Source organism: Acanthaster planci, linkage group LG19 (genome assembly GCF_054643075.1).
Source record: "Acanthaster planci isolate LZ-2023a linkage group LG19, COTS_SCS, whole genome shotgun sequence".
Classification (NCBI taxonomy): domain Eukaryota; kingdom Metazoa; phylum Echinodermata; class Asteroidea; order Valvatida; family Acanthasteridae; genus Acanthaster; species Acanthaster planci.
In genome coordinates this window covers 5760657-5775095 of record NC_141795.1, presented here as the reverse complement: position 1 = coordinate 5775095, position 14439 = coordinate 5760657, and the positions used below count along the sequence as shown (strand labels likewise).

Sequence of the window (14439 nt, the reverse complement as noted above, 5' to 3'; positions counted from 1 at the left end):
AGCGACTAGATTTCATTGCTGCCAAAATTTCAAATAAAACCCGTCTAAACCGGACCTGATGATACCGGTGTATTCCGAAACAAGGGGAACAGATGAAAGGAAACACTAGTAAACTTTTTCAGTATTTATTCAGGACTATGTGCAATATTAAGGCTAATCCATCGTTCTATGTCATCTTGAACCTTCTAAAACTGAGTTGAGCTGACCTTGTTTGGGGAAAAGGATATCATGTGACTGACAGGTGACAATGGTAGTATTATCAATTTCTTTAGTTCACGGCGTATACATTCGTTATTGTTGCATTTGAGTGTATTAAGCTACATCTTTTCAAGGCATTGTGAATGAGCCAATCCAGTATTTCGAAGAGCCAAGGTCTCTCCTGAACAAGACGCGTGCGTGAGCTAGCGTATGGCTGCGCCATCGATCCGGTTCGTAAGTGACTTCGTCACAAAGGCGGACGCGCCACGATTTGCAGGCTCCCATTGGACGATCGCTGAAGTCGTGCGTTAACTTACGGTTCCATGGCTCCGTGTAAACGGCGATCAATGCATGTAACCCTTTGTGCAGTGCACGTGTGCAGTGGGCGTGGTTTAAACTGAAGTGACGTCACACTTACGAACCGGATAGATACCAGATTTATCGACGAGAGTATAATATCAAATCAGCGCTCTGAAATATGTGAATGTCGTTTCAGAGCACTGATTTGATATTATATTCGTCGATATTCTGATAACGGTGCTACGCAGCCCTTCCATATTTTCTAGATACGAGAGTTGTTCTGTTTCTACATCTATGGGCTGCGCTGAAAAGACAGACTATCGCGCGCGTGTAGCTGTTCTGGAATAGCCTTGTAATGGGCATACGCTGTTTAACTGGCTCAGTGCCCCAGGTAAATTAGTCGTAAGGCAGGTATTCACTGGAGACAAGTTTGTAAGGCAGGTACTCACCGGAGACAAGTTTGTAATGATTTGGACTACTGTTGTGTATCAGTGGATTCACTGTAAGGATAAGCTGAAAAAAGATACTGTATTTTACGGCTTAGGCCTAGGCTATAGCCAATCAATTTAACTTAAGCGCTTGCATAAATCGTGATCTTAGAATTCTGTTTTTGCGCGAAGTTTCTGTGAGAGCACTGTAAGAACAGAGCAAAGTACAGAACTGAATGGTTCGCATGAATATGCCATATAGTTATCATTTGCGATGAAGTGCGTTATTTACAAAGTACAATCAAAAATGTATTTTTAGGCCAATGTCGTGCACTATACTTTTGTGTAACTAATACATAGTTTCTCTGTTTGTGTGATATCTTAGATAAAATATACCATGGTGCGAAAATAAATATCTACATGTATAATATTACAATTTTAACAGTATTTTCACGTTTAAAGCCTCCTTTAAAGTAAAATAACACTTAGGTAATATTACCAATGTCAAATTAAAGTTATAATATTTCTACTGCTATACAGTGACATTTTCTATCAATAAACTTCATATACCTATATACTCAGCTTTGACCAACTTATATGTGATCCAGTATACAAGTTAATGTTTTAATGTTTACATAAAAATTGAATTACCTACACTCTATGAGTTGTGGTTTTGAATCTAAGCGACATGGGATTGCTGTGTCATTGTCCTTTATGTTACATAGGCGGTGATGTAATTGTAATTTGCAACAACCTGCAAGATGTAATATTTTTTGGTAACAACAAACACGCTTTAATTTTTTTTTTGGGGGGGGGGGGAAAGAGGATTTTCCCCAATCCAGGTCTTCGGTTGAAATGGACAGTACTTTAAACTGAATGAATTCGCCTCTTTTAATTGTTGAATAATACCAGTTAACGTAGTTTTTTAAGATACAAGTTGTAATATCGTATTTAATCTTTTCACACTTAACTCATGGAATTGATACAAGTTATCGTCAACACATACATTTCATTAGAAGAATTTAAAGTAAAACATACCTTTAAATAAGGATTTCATAAACATAACAGTTATACCTTCAGTAAAAATTAAGCCCGGTTGTGAACATTACACGTGGATTGAACTGAACCGGTTAAAAGTGTTATGTTACCGAATACGACTATTGTACTCTAATCAATTAATCTAAAAACCGGTTCATAGTTCAAAAAAGTATTGTGTTGCCCAATACGACAACCGCACCTCAATCAATTAATTTAAAAAACAAGTTTTTGAAACGACTTTACTCAGTAACGCGTCAGTATATCCAGGACGTGTGGCAAAATATGAATAATCAACAACGCGTGTCACTGCATGAACATTAAGTAACATTTGACAAAATATTTAGACAATATCGTGTGGCATACATGTAATTCCATGACAGACATTGACCGTTTGCTGGCAGATATCAACTATTGTCTTGTCCAACACCAACTTTCCGTGTGAGCGTACCGGAATAGACTTTTGACCAATTATGTTCTTGACCTGCTTTCTGTTTAAAGTTTAGTGAGTTCTTCTCGATCGCTAACCGATGCTGCTGGATTATCATATGCTGCATAATGTTCTTGTATTTTAACCCCATCTCTCGATTTCATCACCAAGTTGACGTTGCCGGAGTCTACAGTTGTTGAGGAGGTATCGGGGAATGACCGTCGCCTCTGCTCGCTAGCTGACTGGTTGCCGTTGTTGTTGCTGTTTTTGTTGGCTCTTTCGCGTCCCCCTTTCAGGGAACTCCTAGTCGGCTTTTGTACCCCGCTTTCCATTTCGATCTCATCAGTCTTGGTCGAGACGGTAGACATAACCGTACCGGTCCTGTCTCGCTTGTCTGCCTCCGAGATGACAGACCGAACACTAGTAGCTCTCGAGTCGGTGTTACGATTCTCGCTGGACATGGACCGTGTGGTAGAGTGGCGTTGTCGGCGGCTCTGTGATTCCCCGCAACAGTAGACGAAGAAGTGATCGCGAAGGGCTTCTTTGAACCGCTGGTGGGAGATGGCGTAGACAAGGGGGTTCCAACTGGCGGAACTCTTGGCTAACACGACCGGAATGACTTGGACCATCGGGGTGACCTTTGAGGCATCAATGAACTCCCCAATAAACGCTACAGATGCGTAGGGCATCCAGGAAGCGCAGAATAGAATGGTTAACATGATACCCACTTTGGCGATCTGCCACTCCACGTTTTCCGCCTTGACCTTGCGTATAGCGGCAGCCTGCGCCTTATCGTTGCCAGGACTTCGCAAGTCATTCTGCACCCTCATAAGCTGCAGACGATGCTGTCGTAAAGTGTATGCGATGTGGACATAGCAGGCTATGATCACCCCAAGAGGAATCAGGAATCCGAACGTGAAGATCGTACCAACGTACAGCCTATTCTTGAGCGATAGGTCGAGGTATTCGAAAGTGCAACTGACACCATAGCCTTCTAGAACGTAGGCCCCAAAACCAAAGAAGGGAAGCAGTGACCAGATAGAGCTGTATATCCAGACAAGCAGGATTTTATAGGCGGCTTTTCGTCTGGTAACTGTGCGCATAGCCTCCATGGAATGGCAAATCACATAGTGTCTGTTGAAAAGAATAGCATGCCTGTAGGTATTATACATAGAGAACCAGACTGGTTATTAGTTGTGGAAGGGGTGGTGCAGTGTGTGGGTTGTGTTTTGCTGAGGCGTTAATACGGATTAATAATAAAGTTTGTCAAAACTCTCAGGTTATTTTCCCATGTCCACTAATGCTGGAAGAGTTATTGGACGAGGAGAACGTAAACTGTAAAGGAGCAAACCCAAAATTCTAAACGCAGTGTTGTGACTGAGTCTTGGCTGCAGTCTAGGACTATTTCTCAAATTTCGACTTTGTCGCTTCCTTCGGCTTCTGAAATTGGATATTCCGTTCAGTGTTAGTGCATAAGAAATAACACCAGAAAAAAGTGTCCTTAATTAAACGTGAATGCACAAACTTAGAAGACCAAAGTCTGAGGCTTTGTTGTAATTGATTGGTTACGGTCGCCCATGAAAACCACCGCGGAGCGGCTAGACACATTCTTTGGGTGTGGTTTATGCTCTATGAGTAATGCACTCTATCCCCACTGGCAGTCTTGGTTGAAAAGTTAGACTAATTACATCATGTTTTTCAGTTATTGAGTCAAATGGACGTTTATTCTACTTGGGGATCTCATTTCACGAAAAGACTCGACAATAATACCCTACCTGAAGGTCTTTAATTTGGTGTTTTTGTCTTGACACTGAATCATAAGTATTTGACCGATTCACTGAGCCACCCAGAAGTCTACTTGAGCACACGAACATCATTTTGTCTCTAGTATTATGTTTCAAGCATGTTACAGGTATCATGATGAAGCAGAGAATGTATGGAACGTTTTCTTTACCTGTCCAGCGCAATGGCCGTCATTGTAGCGATTGACATGAATCCAAACAGGCCTCCGAAGAAAGCGTAGATCTCGCAAACTGAAATGAAATTAAATAATAGTATTGGAAATGCATGGTATATAACTGAATACACCCTTACGCACGACATGTTAAGCGTGCATTAAAGTGTACCGTGCATTGAACATTGCGTAGATGAAAAATTTGATTTTTTACATGATTCAATTTTCAGAAATCGAAGAAATGTTTTAAAAATTAATCGTTCACTGACAAGAGTGACCTGAAAATGTACCGGTACGAAGCTTTGAAGTTAAAGGGCCAAGGTTGTTCAGAATATGGCGATAAGATCAGTGAACCGTATCTTCCTAATATCCTGGTAGTTTTTAATAGTACTTTTGTAATATGTTTCAGAGCTTTGGTATGATTTCTGGCGTTTTGCATTTACTGTCTAGGTCTAAATCCCATTTACACTATAATTCCGTACAAACCTTTGAGTGCCTCTATGTTTTTTGTTACCACTGAACCATCCCAAAGGACACGAAAATGCTTCCAGGAAAACGTACGCAATTTCCTTCAAGCATTTGCACTTTGAAAATTAAGTGATCTTTAGATTCATGTTTTTTTTCTTTTGTGTGGTATATCAAAATTTCTCACCTAAGTCGCCGAACAGCCATTTACCATAAATTGTCGACGCAAACATGAGTGGAAAGTTTGTTATGATCATGGAGATGTCGCTGAACGCTAAATTAACAATAAGCATATTTGGTGCCGTGCGTAGTGACTTGGTCCTGCAGAAAAAGTCAAAATGGAATCATTGTTTTAGCAAGAATAATCACAAAATAAGTTTTTTTGCCACTATCCCACATAGAAGTTTCTTCATAGGGTTTTCTCTGATTTCTCCCTAACATTTACGACCAAGGGGTTTGGTCATTAACGGTATAGGAAAAGGGGATGGTGAAGGGGATTGATACAAACTCCCAGAAGTCTGAACCCCCATAGTCTTTGGATCAAGTCTTCCAAGGTCAAGGATTCCATAGCCTGGTCATCCTGCTCACGAAGAGGAGAGTTTTCTGTCGATAATTTTTGTTAAATCGAGGAATCGGTAATAAATTTTGATGTTTTTAAATCACAGTCTGAACAAACTTTTGAAAGGTAACTCCATTTGTTGAAAGAATTCTAACCGTAATTCTGAATCTTTTGCATTCTGTCGGAAAACCTCTAAGGAGGATGAAGCACACACAATTATGCTGAAGTTTTTCAATTGTTGTTTCACATTTTTATTGAGTACGTTTTATATTTGATGACTTGTGCAGTTTTGCTGTTTTCTAAAGAATGTTTTGTGAATATTTTTTGAAAAATCAATTTTCACCAAGGGTGGGACGTTTGAACGCGTAAACGAAACAAGTTCCAAATCCGTTATAGATTTTCCCAAACGTTTAAATGGAACTGCCCCTTCTAGAGGTTGGCGTTTTTATTCAGTGACGTAATTTGGAGTTCATTTTATTGTAAACGATGCCTGTCAAATGTAATCAGGTTTTCAGTACACTTTTCATTTTGGCATCTGTGTACGTTTTGAAAAAAATATGGATTCTAAAACAATAAATATCACTTGTTTTAAATTCCTCAACATTAATTTACATTAATTTTTACAATGGTTGGATTATGTGCATTGTTGAACTATATGAAAATACTGAGGTAGGCAGCGGCAGCATCTGTAAAAGTTTTAAACGGTTAAACGGTATGGAAAAGTTTTCGAGACGTTTTTCAAATTAAACGTAAATTTCCACCGATAGGTCTGAAAATCCCACCGTGGCGCACTACGTAGACCATGGAACGTGCCAGCCCTTGGAAAACTGCCCAAAATTATAATTACAATACAACAACGTTTTAGTTTTTCATTCATGTATAGCCCAAGGATTTGAGAATGATATTGATTAATTTTCTCACCTGACAAAAATCCAGAGGGTAACACCGTTGCCAGCAATACCGAAAACAAATGCCACGAAGAGAAAAAATGCCAGGCCATAGTCTAAGAACGGAGGCATAGGAGGCGGACCCCGGGGCATTGGAGCCGTTGTTCCCATTAACGGAAAGTCCGACACCGAATTCCAGGAGGTGTTCTCCATCTCGGCCGCTGTGTCCGTGATCTTACTTGATGATGATCGCACAAAAACTGACTTCTCGGTACGATGTGTCAGCCCAGTTGCGCTGTCTGTGTGTTCTCTGTGCGTAGAATAACAAGGTAGTTTTATTGGAGCGGCTTTTATTGGTGGTATGTAAACACACTGTAGAGTAATCATCAACGAGTATGGCTAGGGATACCGCAGGTAAAATGTTTTATACATGATCGCTATTTACAATATTTATAACAGCACGTGATCAGCCGGATTATGCATAACGTGGATTTTCGTTTAGTGGGTTACTGTTATTATTGGAAAGGCATTGAATGACTGAATCATGTCTGGACGCATGCACGTCTTTGGTAATAAACATCTCACCTCAGAACAGTGATCCCCGTCTTCCAGACTTGTCTCTTTAGAATAAAGGTGTGTAAGACAGCGTTTTAAAAGCCATCCGATTGGCTTGGTGCCTTTTGAAAGTTTGAAAGAATGTTAGGTTGTAGGGGTTATTCCCTGTGAAGGATTTGGAGGATTTTTGAAAACTCACCACAAAAGAACGTTTGAGGGAGTTAGGGTTAATTAAATCCGGTGGAACAGTTGCTTTTTTTATTAACTCGCGCGCGGTGTCATTTTTGGACGCCGGTATAATAAACCCGTTATTATTAACTTTTGAACGTAGATTTTGTTCTAAATGCTTTTAAATTTGTACATGGATGTCTCTTGCGCCCTCAAACCATAAATCCACAGAGCCTGAAACCACAGGAAAAGGTAGTAAGCTTGTGCCCAACTGCAGTTCTGTTAGTGACAAGCCACATATTTTATAGCCTTAGGCTTATACCCTGCTCTACTGCCAAGGCATATCTAGAATCACCCAGGCACGTGCCTTCTGGAGAGCCAGAAAGCTTTAAAGAGGCCCAACAGCCTCTATAGGGTCGTTTATGGGTCATTGACATTGATAAAGCAGGGCTTAGGAAAGCCAGGCAGCACTTGTGTGAACAATATTTGATGACTGCCATCTGTTAGATGTTTGTTCATATTCTAGACCCCGGCCCGAATTTTTTTTTTCTGCCGAAGGGGAAGCCCCTTCGTTTACAGTGACTAAACCAGGCTGTTCAGCATGAACATTAGATATTATATGATGGGAGATCATTGCAGTTGCCCGTAAAATATTTTAAATCAAGTACGTAGTAAAATCGGCATCCAAAATGGACCCTCATGCCCTCTCCGCAGGGTTTTAATGAAGAATAGAGATATTGTATGGCCGATTGACAATATTGACAACAGAGTGGTTGCGGAGAATTCGGGATACGCCTTTGTACGCTTCGCATCCCGGAGTTAATACTGTTGAAACGACAGAAGTAACCCGCAATACAAGTGACCTGCCCCTGGACATTCAGTCCAGGTGCCAAACTTACCGGTAATGTGCGAACGAGATTTTTTATCCTCTTCCAGTGATTTAGTTTTACTAGGAATAATAACGCAAAGGTGGTTCACTGATGCTAAATTCAAGCACGCGACTCCCGGGCGTGGGAAACTGTCGTCCTCAGGCGTACTATACTAAAGCCTGTAATATCGGTCAAAATTTATTACATTTTAAGAGGCAATTCAAAATGTTCGATGTTTTTAATTTCGATTTTTTTTTCGAAATATTGGGTGGGTGGGTCAAGGTAAATTATTAAAAATCGAAATTCACTTCTCGTTGAAAGAAAAGGAAAATAAATTGATCTGTTGACTCGCATTCGGGTAATTTCGGGCCAGCGTTCCGTCAGTGTTATCTTTTTCAACTTTGTTCCGATTTACGGATAGAACGCCCTGTGTATCATGCACCATGAAACTCCATCCTGACTCCAGTGTAACCGCGTTGTCAATTCACAGGTTCATATTCACCGTACATCACACAAAGCATTATCTACGGAAGTCAGATAGTGCCAAGTACGGAAGCGTATATAGGACATGACTGAAAAAATGGACATGCTATTTCGCCCGGACAGATTGGTATTTCGCCTGGGCGAAATACCAATCTGCCCGGGTCTTTTAAACAGTAACGTTACTTGTTAGCCCCATAAATAATGCTGATATGCTGGACAATCTGTTCTCCTTGGTCTATCCACCATGGCATACACACCCACAAAAACCAACACGTCACATTTTCTGAAACTTAAACCAAGTGGTAATTGCCCCCTAACAATACATTTTATAAACAGTTTTTATCCACAGCACCGTCTAGTATTTCTGTATTTCAAGGTGAAATTGAGAGGACAAAATTGAATATCTGTATCGGTTGGCAGATTTCTTTCTAGAATTTGATCAAAACAAAACGAATTAGACTGTGGATAAGTTGGCCTGAACATTTTTGCTTAAAAATTTTTTTCCCAAAAAACACTTGGTTGAATTCTCAGAAAGGCGACATTTTATTGTCAAGGGGCAGCGATAGGCTAACATTATTGGCATTAATTACGGGACTAGTATTGCAGGTGGAATTTGTACTTACTTGCCTTATTAGGAAAGGTCCTTAGAAGTGAATGGAATCATCACATTGTCATTTGTTAAACCCCGGCTTTTGCAGGTCCTATGCAACCCATTTGATGGGCGATGCACGACGGACGACGCACGACGGGCGGCGGCAGATATGGAATTCCATAGGGGGGAGGGGTTATGGGATTTAAAATCAACCGAGTTATGTTTCTTCAAGAAATCAGACAAGGGACCAATATTCTGCAGACCTCTCGTACGCGTAGAAATTCTCAGGCTCTCGGCGCGGCGCGACCATACGAATATCTGCACATGGCGTCATGCCTCGCCACGCCGCAGCCTGCAAACAATGTCGAAAGTAGTTCTGGTCAAAAACGTCCATGTGCGCTTCAAGCACAGACGTGTATAATAAAATCTGGACTCGCAATGCCCTTAATCAGCTTATAGAGTCATTGAATCCACTCCCAGCCATCTTACCGAGCCGAATACAAAGCTTTCCTGGCAATGCCCGCCTTTGTTCTTCCTGATGTCAATAGAAGGGAGCCAACCCACGCATTTGTATTCGGCTCGGTAAAATGGCCGCTGGTTGGCTTCTTCTTCATACAAAGGCGTTGCAAGTCCAGGTTTTTTTTTATATACGTCCGTGGCTTCAAGCCACAACTGCTAGCCCTCAGGCATAGTAAATTCAGGCAATTACAACCTATGCGCGCATGGCTCGGTTACCATGCATATCGCGCTCAGGATAGCCATCTTCATCCCACTGCCGTGTTTTGACGTAATGAGCATTCCATAAAAAGTATGGTGTCTGTCTATACGTTGCGCAAACCAGCTGAAATTAGGGCCTGGGTGATTGACTTGTGACGTTGCACGGGGGACAAATCAAGGGGACAACTTTACCGTTGGACATGAAGGGGGACAAAAATTATCTGGAAGACACTTTTACCGGGGTGCTATCCAGTAAAAGTGTCCGGGGGGACACATTTATCGGGGAGGGGCAGTTTTATCGTTAACACCGCCACTTATTATCTGGTGGCCGGCAGATAATTAAGTGGCGGCTGCCAAATAATTAGTGGCGGCCGCCAGATGATGGTGTCAAAAAATATATTTACACACGCGCGGTTAAAAAAGTGCGCATGCTATCCCTTGGCACTATCTGACTTCCGTAGTTATCTGACGGCGAAAACACGTACGTTTTGTCTAAAATGAATTTTCCATAAATGTGAAGGTGCATGGAATCACGGTGAAATCAAATATAAAGCGGCCGTCATAAGTGGTACTTTACAAACTGCAGGCTTTCATGCAAACTCGAATCCCAAGCTTGCCAACGCGCAAGTTATGTGGAAGCACACGGGACGCATGCACAGTAAACTGATTCCTAGCAAGAACGACATGGAATGGGCGATAGCCTGTGACCCTCTCGACAACATGATATATACATTCCGAACTTCAAAGATCCGAAACATGAAACAATACAAAAAATCAACAGTATCTTCGCAAGTAAGTTTACAAAATTATATTGCTCCTCATGCACAGGTATTTTTCAATTTCATATAAAATATGTACCGTATGTGGGGGTCTCAGTGCACATACTTTAAGCGGTTCATTGTAGCCCGATTTTCTGTTTGACCGTTGCTAGGCTCTTGCACGGAGCGATGGCCTGTCCATAAAGGCAACACATGTCAGATGATGCGGGTCTCTCACTCAATATTTTGATATTTCTAACTGGGACGTGATAGTTGGACTTGAAAGTGCTGTAAACGAGAATATTACGACCAAAATGTTTACAGTATATGGGAGAACAGCCTCGGATGCGAAAAAACTTTTTTTATCGAGAAGAAAATTAACTTGGGGAGCGTCGTAGCAGGAATTTGTACGTGTGGTCGCAGCGCGGCAATCCAATGACCATACATGCTGTACAACACTAAATGAACAAAATCATTTTTCAAATCAAAAATTGGGTAGGATAAGTCAAATTAATTTCAACGAAAAAACAAAATTGCAAATCAGCACAAATTTTTAATTGCCCCTTAATTGGAGTTGTTGAATCACATTTTGCTTAAAAACTTAAAAGCGTCAGTCTCTGTCCTGTGTGTGAAATTTGATAAGCTGCAAAGAGCAAAAATGTTCTAAAAATGACCTAAATCATGACTCAAGAATTTAAATTAGTAATTTACAATTACACGTGTACATTTCATAGTGCGCTCCACCTGACAAATAGACACGTCCATATAATTTAGGTTGGTCGTCCCTTTGCAGTTTCTTGGAGATTCCTGGTTCGAGCCTCGATTAATAGGCATTCCTTGTGCAAATGAGAAGTCTTGCCCCAAATTGCCCACGCTAATTCCGTTCACTTTGAGGTAAGAGAGAACCTGAACTTTGAACTTAAGTTAGCGCCACCTTTTATATGCTCAATAATTATTTTTTTCTCAGTAACCTTTGCGCAGTAACCTGGTGGCATCTACCCCCTTGCATTTTTGTGCCAGATCACCTTGTCTAACCTCGATGAGTTGATGTGGTGTGTAGTTTTGGTTTTTAGACCATGGCAAATTTTCGTCAAATGTGGCAAAATCTTTGCAGATGATGTGTAACACATGGATGAAGTGAAGAAACTGATAAAAATGGCGAAATGGAATGCTTTATAATTCTTTTGGGGTTCAACCTGACATTGTGGCATTGATTTAAAGAAGTGATTTAAGGTCTTTTTAGTTAGGCCATCCTCAAGTGCAAGAGTGAGGCGATTGAAATCTCCCCCATGTGCATGCACTATATAGGCTACGCGCCAGATGGATGAATGAATGTAGGAATGTGCTTTTTTGCCGGAGAAGCTACCGGAGAAAATATGTCATGGGTTTGGGTTCATAAAGTGATTCATTTTGGTCGGCGTAACTGCTCATTGCAACCGTACGACCATGGGGAAAGAAAAAACGAGTGGTGTACCTTTAGTCATTCTTGCCATACCATACCGTTCTACGGGTCTCCCTTGGGCTTGGTTGTTTCCTTCGAATTTATGTCAAGTCATCAATAACCACACAGCCTGAACACGGAAATCACTGTCGCGCCAGCCAAGCTGGACGTGTGAAGTGACGTCCTCCGTCGCTTATGAGTCGGACTTGTGTCAGAGTAGAATTAAAGATGGTGACGGAAAGGATCGTGCTGGGGTAATAAGACTTGCCTCACCTTAATAAAACTGAAGCGGGGTCCTTGTGTGAAATTAACGTCATACGCAAGGAGGGTGCAGTTGCCTTAGTGACGTCACATAAATGCATTGGCGTAACTAAGGGACTGGCTGGAGGGGCCTCCGCTTGAGAGCTGTACATGTATACCCAACCCTCCCCTTTAAATTAGACTTAAAACGAAAGCTTTGCTTTGTACATTGCTCTCTAAATGACCTACAAATATTCAACCCTGTTATGATTCTGTATGAAAATGTTCTAGTCTCGTTTTTGTGAAACAGAATGATGAGAATTATCCATTCATTAGTTATGATTAAGCCCCCTCAGTGAAAAAAGGCATTGGGGCTGAGTAACACAACTAGCGTCAATCAGCGTCATGTAATTCTTTAAATTAATTGTTCCAGGAACTTTAAATTATATAAGAGAGGCAGATCTATCTAATTGCTTATCGCCTACCTTTTATTTGGAAAAAAATATCAAATTGAATTCGCTAAACAATCACAGAGGGATGAGAAATAAGTTTGATGTTATTTACGTCGACTTGCTGTGAATGTGAAGGACAATTGCATTTTCAGCCCGCTGCGGGAATGCAAAGCATCAATGCGACTGTTATAGTTCACGGGAAAGTTCAAATTTGCAACACTTCAGGAACTAACATTAAGGAACTAACAAGTCGATAAAATCTCAAAAGGACGTTCTGTGTGAGTTGTGTTTCTTGCCGATACTTGCAAAATCTTTCTGAAAAACAAAATGATGTTTACTTTTCATTTCTCTTGGGAAGAGAGCTCACTATGTTTCAACGACGAATTTGGGCGGATGGATGGAACTAGGAAATTGGGCATTACCTTACAGTAAGCTAACACGCCTGATAAACTCACTTATGATTCTAACTTACCACTGATTGTCAGCGTAGACGTCTCTTGCTATCCAGTGACACGCTAAGGGCTCCTTGGTTTTCTTGAGAAGGTGTAGCATCGTCATCATCTTCATCACCATCATCATCATTATCAGTCTAGGACCTCACCAGCCATTACGTCTGAAGCATCTTTTTTTATTACCCCTCTTGGTCGTCACCCCCAGCACCTCAGCTCCTCAGCCTGTCACGTTCTCTCAAAGTTAAAGAGAGACAGTGCCGAGAGCTGTTATATATACTCTACCCCGCGACTGCAATCTTATCTTGGCAACGCTTTTAAGGAGCTGAGCAGTGGCCACAGCTGGCAATACTGACACTCAGTTGGTGGTGGAGAAAAGCTGGAGATAAACTCCATAATTGTAAGCATTACCTCCAACAACACCTGTGAACAATCAGTTACTTACAAAATACACCGTTCTGTACTAAATAATGAGTTTTGATGACATCCATTCCTTTGAAACAGTGGAGCTTTTGGTTATAGGGAGAGACCAAAAATGTATCTTTAGTATAACTGATAAAGTTTCGAGTGGAGACAAATACTCTTAGTGCAAAGCTATTACTGGTTACTTTTAAAGGGGGATGGACAAGAAATCGAATGAGAACGAATTATTTCGGATTTACCGCTCTACAAATTTGGTTACATTTTAGCAGGCTGTTGGTATTCTCTCGGAAATTAATAAATTCTTACTAAAAACCGCGAACAATGCAAGTGACTATGCAACTCTTCCTACACGACGCGAATGCTTTCCGACTTTTCTCACTTGGATGGTCAACGGACCTTTATGTTGAGTCTTCTCATTTCCTCAAGTCAGAATTTCAATTGTGTGTGTGTCTGAAAAAGATGATGTACATGTTTATTTTATATGCCCATCAGAATCTTTTTCTTACTGCACTGCATTTGTTGTCCCTTTGATATCTTGTTCAAGAAAACCCTCGAAAAGCGCCCTCGTTTGTCGACAAGCACTTGGAAACACTCCTTTTTAATTCAACCGTAAAAGATCTGGGGGCCGCAGAGATATTTGTTTTTGCGAGCCGAATCTCTAGAAGTTTTTCACTAAAGCGATCATTGTAACCAGTTTGGTGAAAATCGAAAATATCGTTCTTGGGGAGCGCAAATGCTTCCGACACAGCTCAGCAAAAAAATGTATGATTATACGTGTACTTTTCCGCTGCTATGTTCAACTTGATACACACGGGTTGGCAAACGTGTGGCCTTGAACGACAAATGACCGTAGCAAAAAAACCATGAAACTTCACGTTTCTAATGATGAGGACTGAATGTACATGTATGCCAAGTTTCAATAAAATCTAGTACGGGACAATTGACTGGGTTGTGTATGTGTGTGTGTGGGGGGGGGTCCGCCCCCGGCTGTGAGATGGTCCAAAATACTGTAATCCTGTTCTTCACTATCCAGTGA

The 14439-nt window shown here is 41.1% G+C and overlaps 1 protein-coding gene across 2 annotated transcripts; it reads right to left on the bottom strand.

Moving 5' to 3' along the window:
* Positions 1-109: 109 nt before the first annotated feature.
* Positions 110-13258, bottom strand: opn4 (opsin 4). Of its 2 annotated transcripts, none has more exons than XM_022237117.2 (5): positions 13004-13258; positions 6291-6566; positions 4998-5131; positions 4346-4424; positions 110-3546 (listed from the first exon to the last, which is right to left on the bottom strand). In XM_022237117.2, exons 2-5 carry the CDS (start codon positions 6467-6469, stop codon positions 2457-2459), a joined length of 1482 nt encoding a protein of 493 aa, XP_022092809.1. In that variant the 5' UTR covers positions 6470-6566; positions 13004-13258; the 3' UTR covers positions 110-2456. The 2 variants fall into 2 exon arrangements, with proteins under 2 accessions (XP_022092809.1, XP_022092808.2); XM_022237116.2 differs by having other exon boundaries at positions 110-3525; positions 13004-13257.
* Positions 13259-14439: the final 1181 nt, after the last annotated feature.

Excerpts from the sequence above, each read along its gene's own strand:
- opn4 (XM_022237117.2), bottom strand. The coding sequence starts at position 6,469 with ATGGAGAACACCTCCTGGAATTCGGTGTCGGACTTTCCGTTAATGGGA. Across the intron at positions 5,132-6,290 it reads ACCCTCTGGATTTTTGTCAG|GACCAAGTCACTACGCACGG; the intron begins GTGAGAAAATTA and ends CTTTTTCTGCAG. Across the intron at positions 3,547-4,345 it reads ACGGCCATTGCGCTGGACAG|GCATGCTATTCTTTTCAACA; the intron begins GTAAAGAAAACG and ends TAATACCTACAG.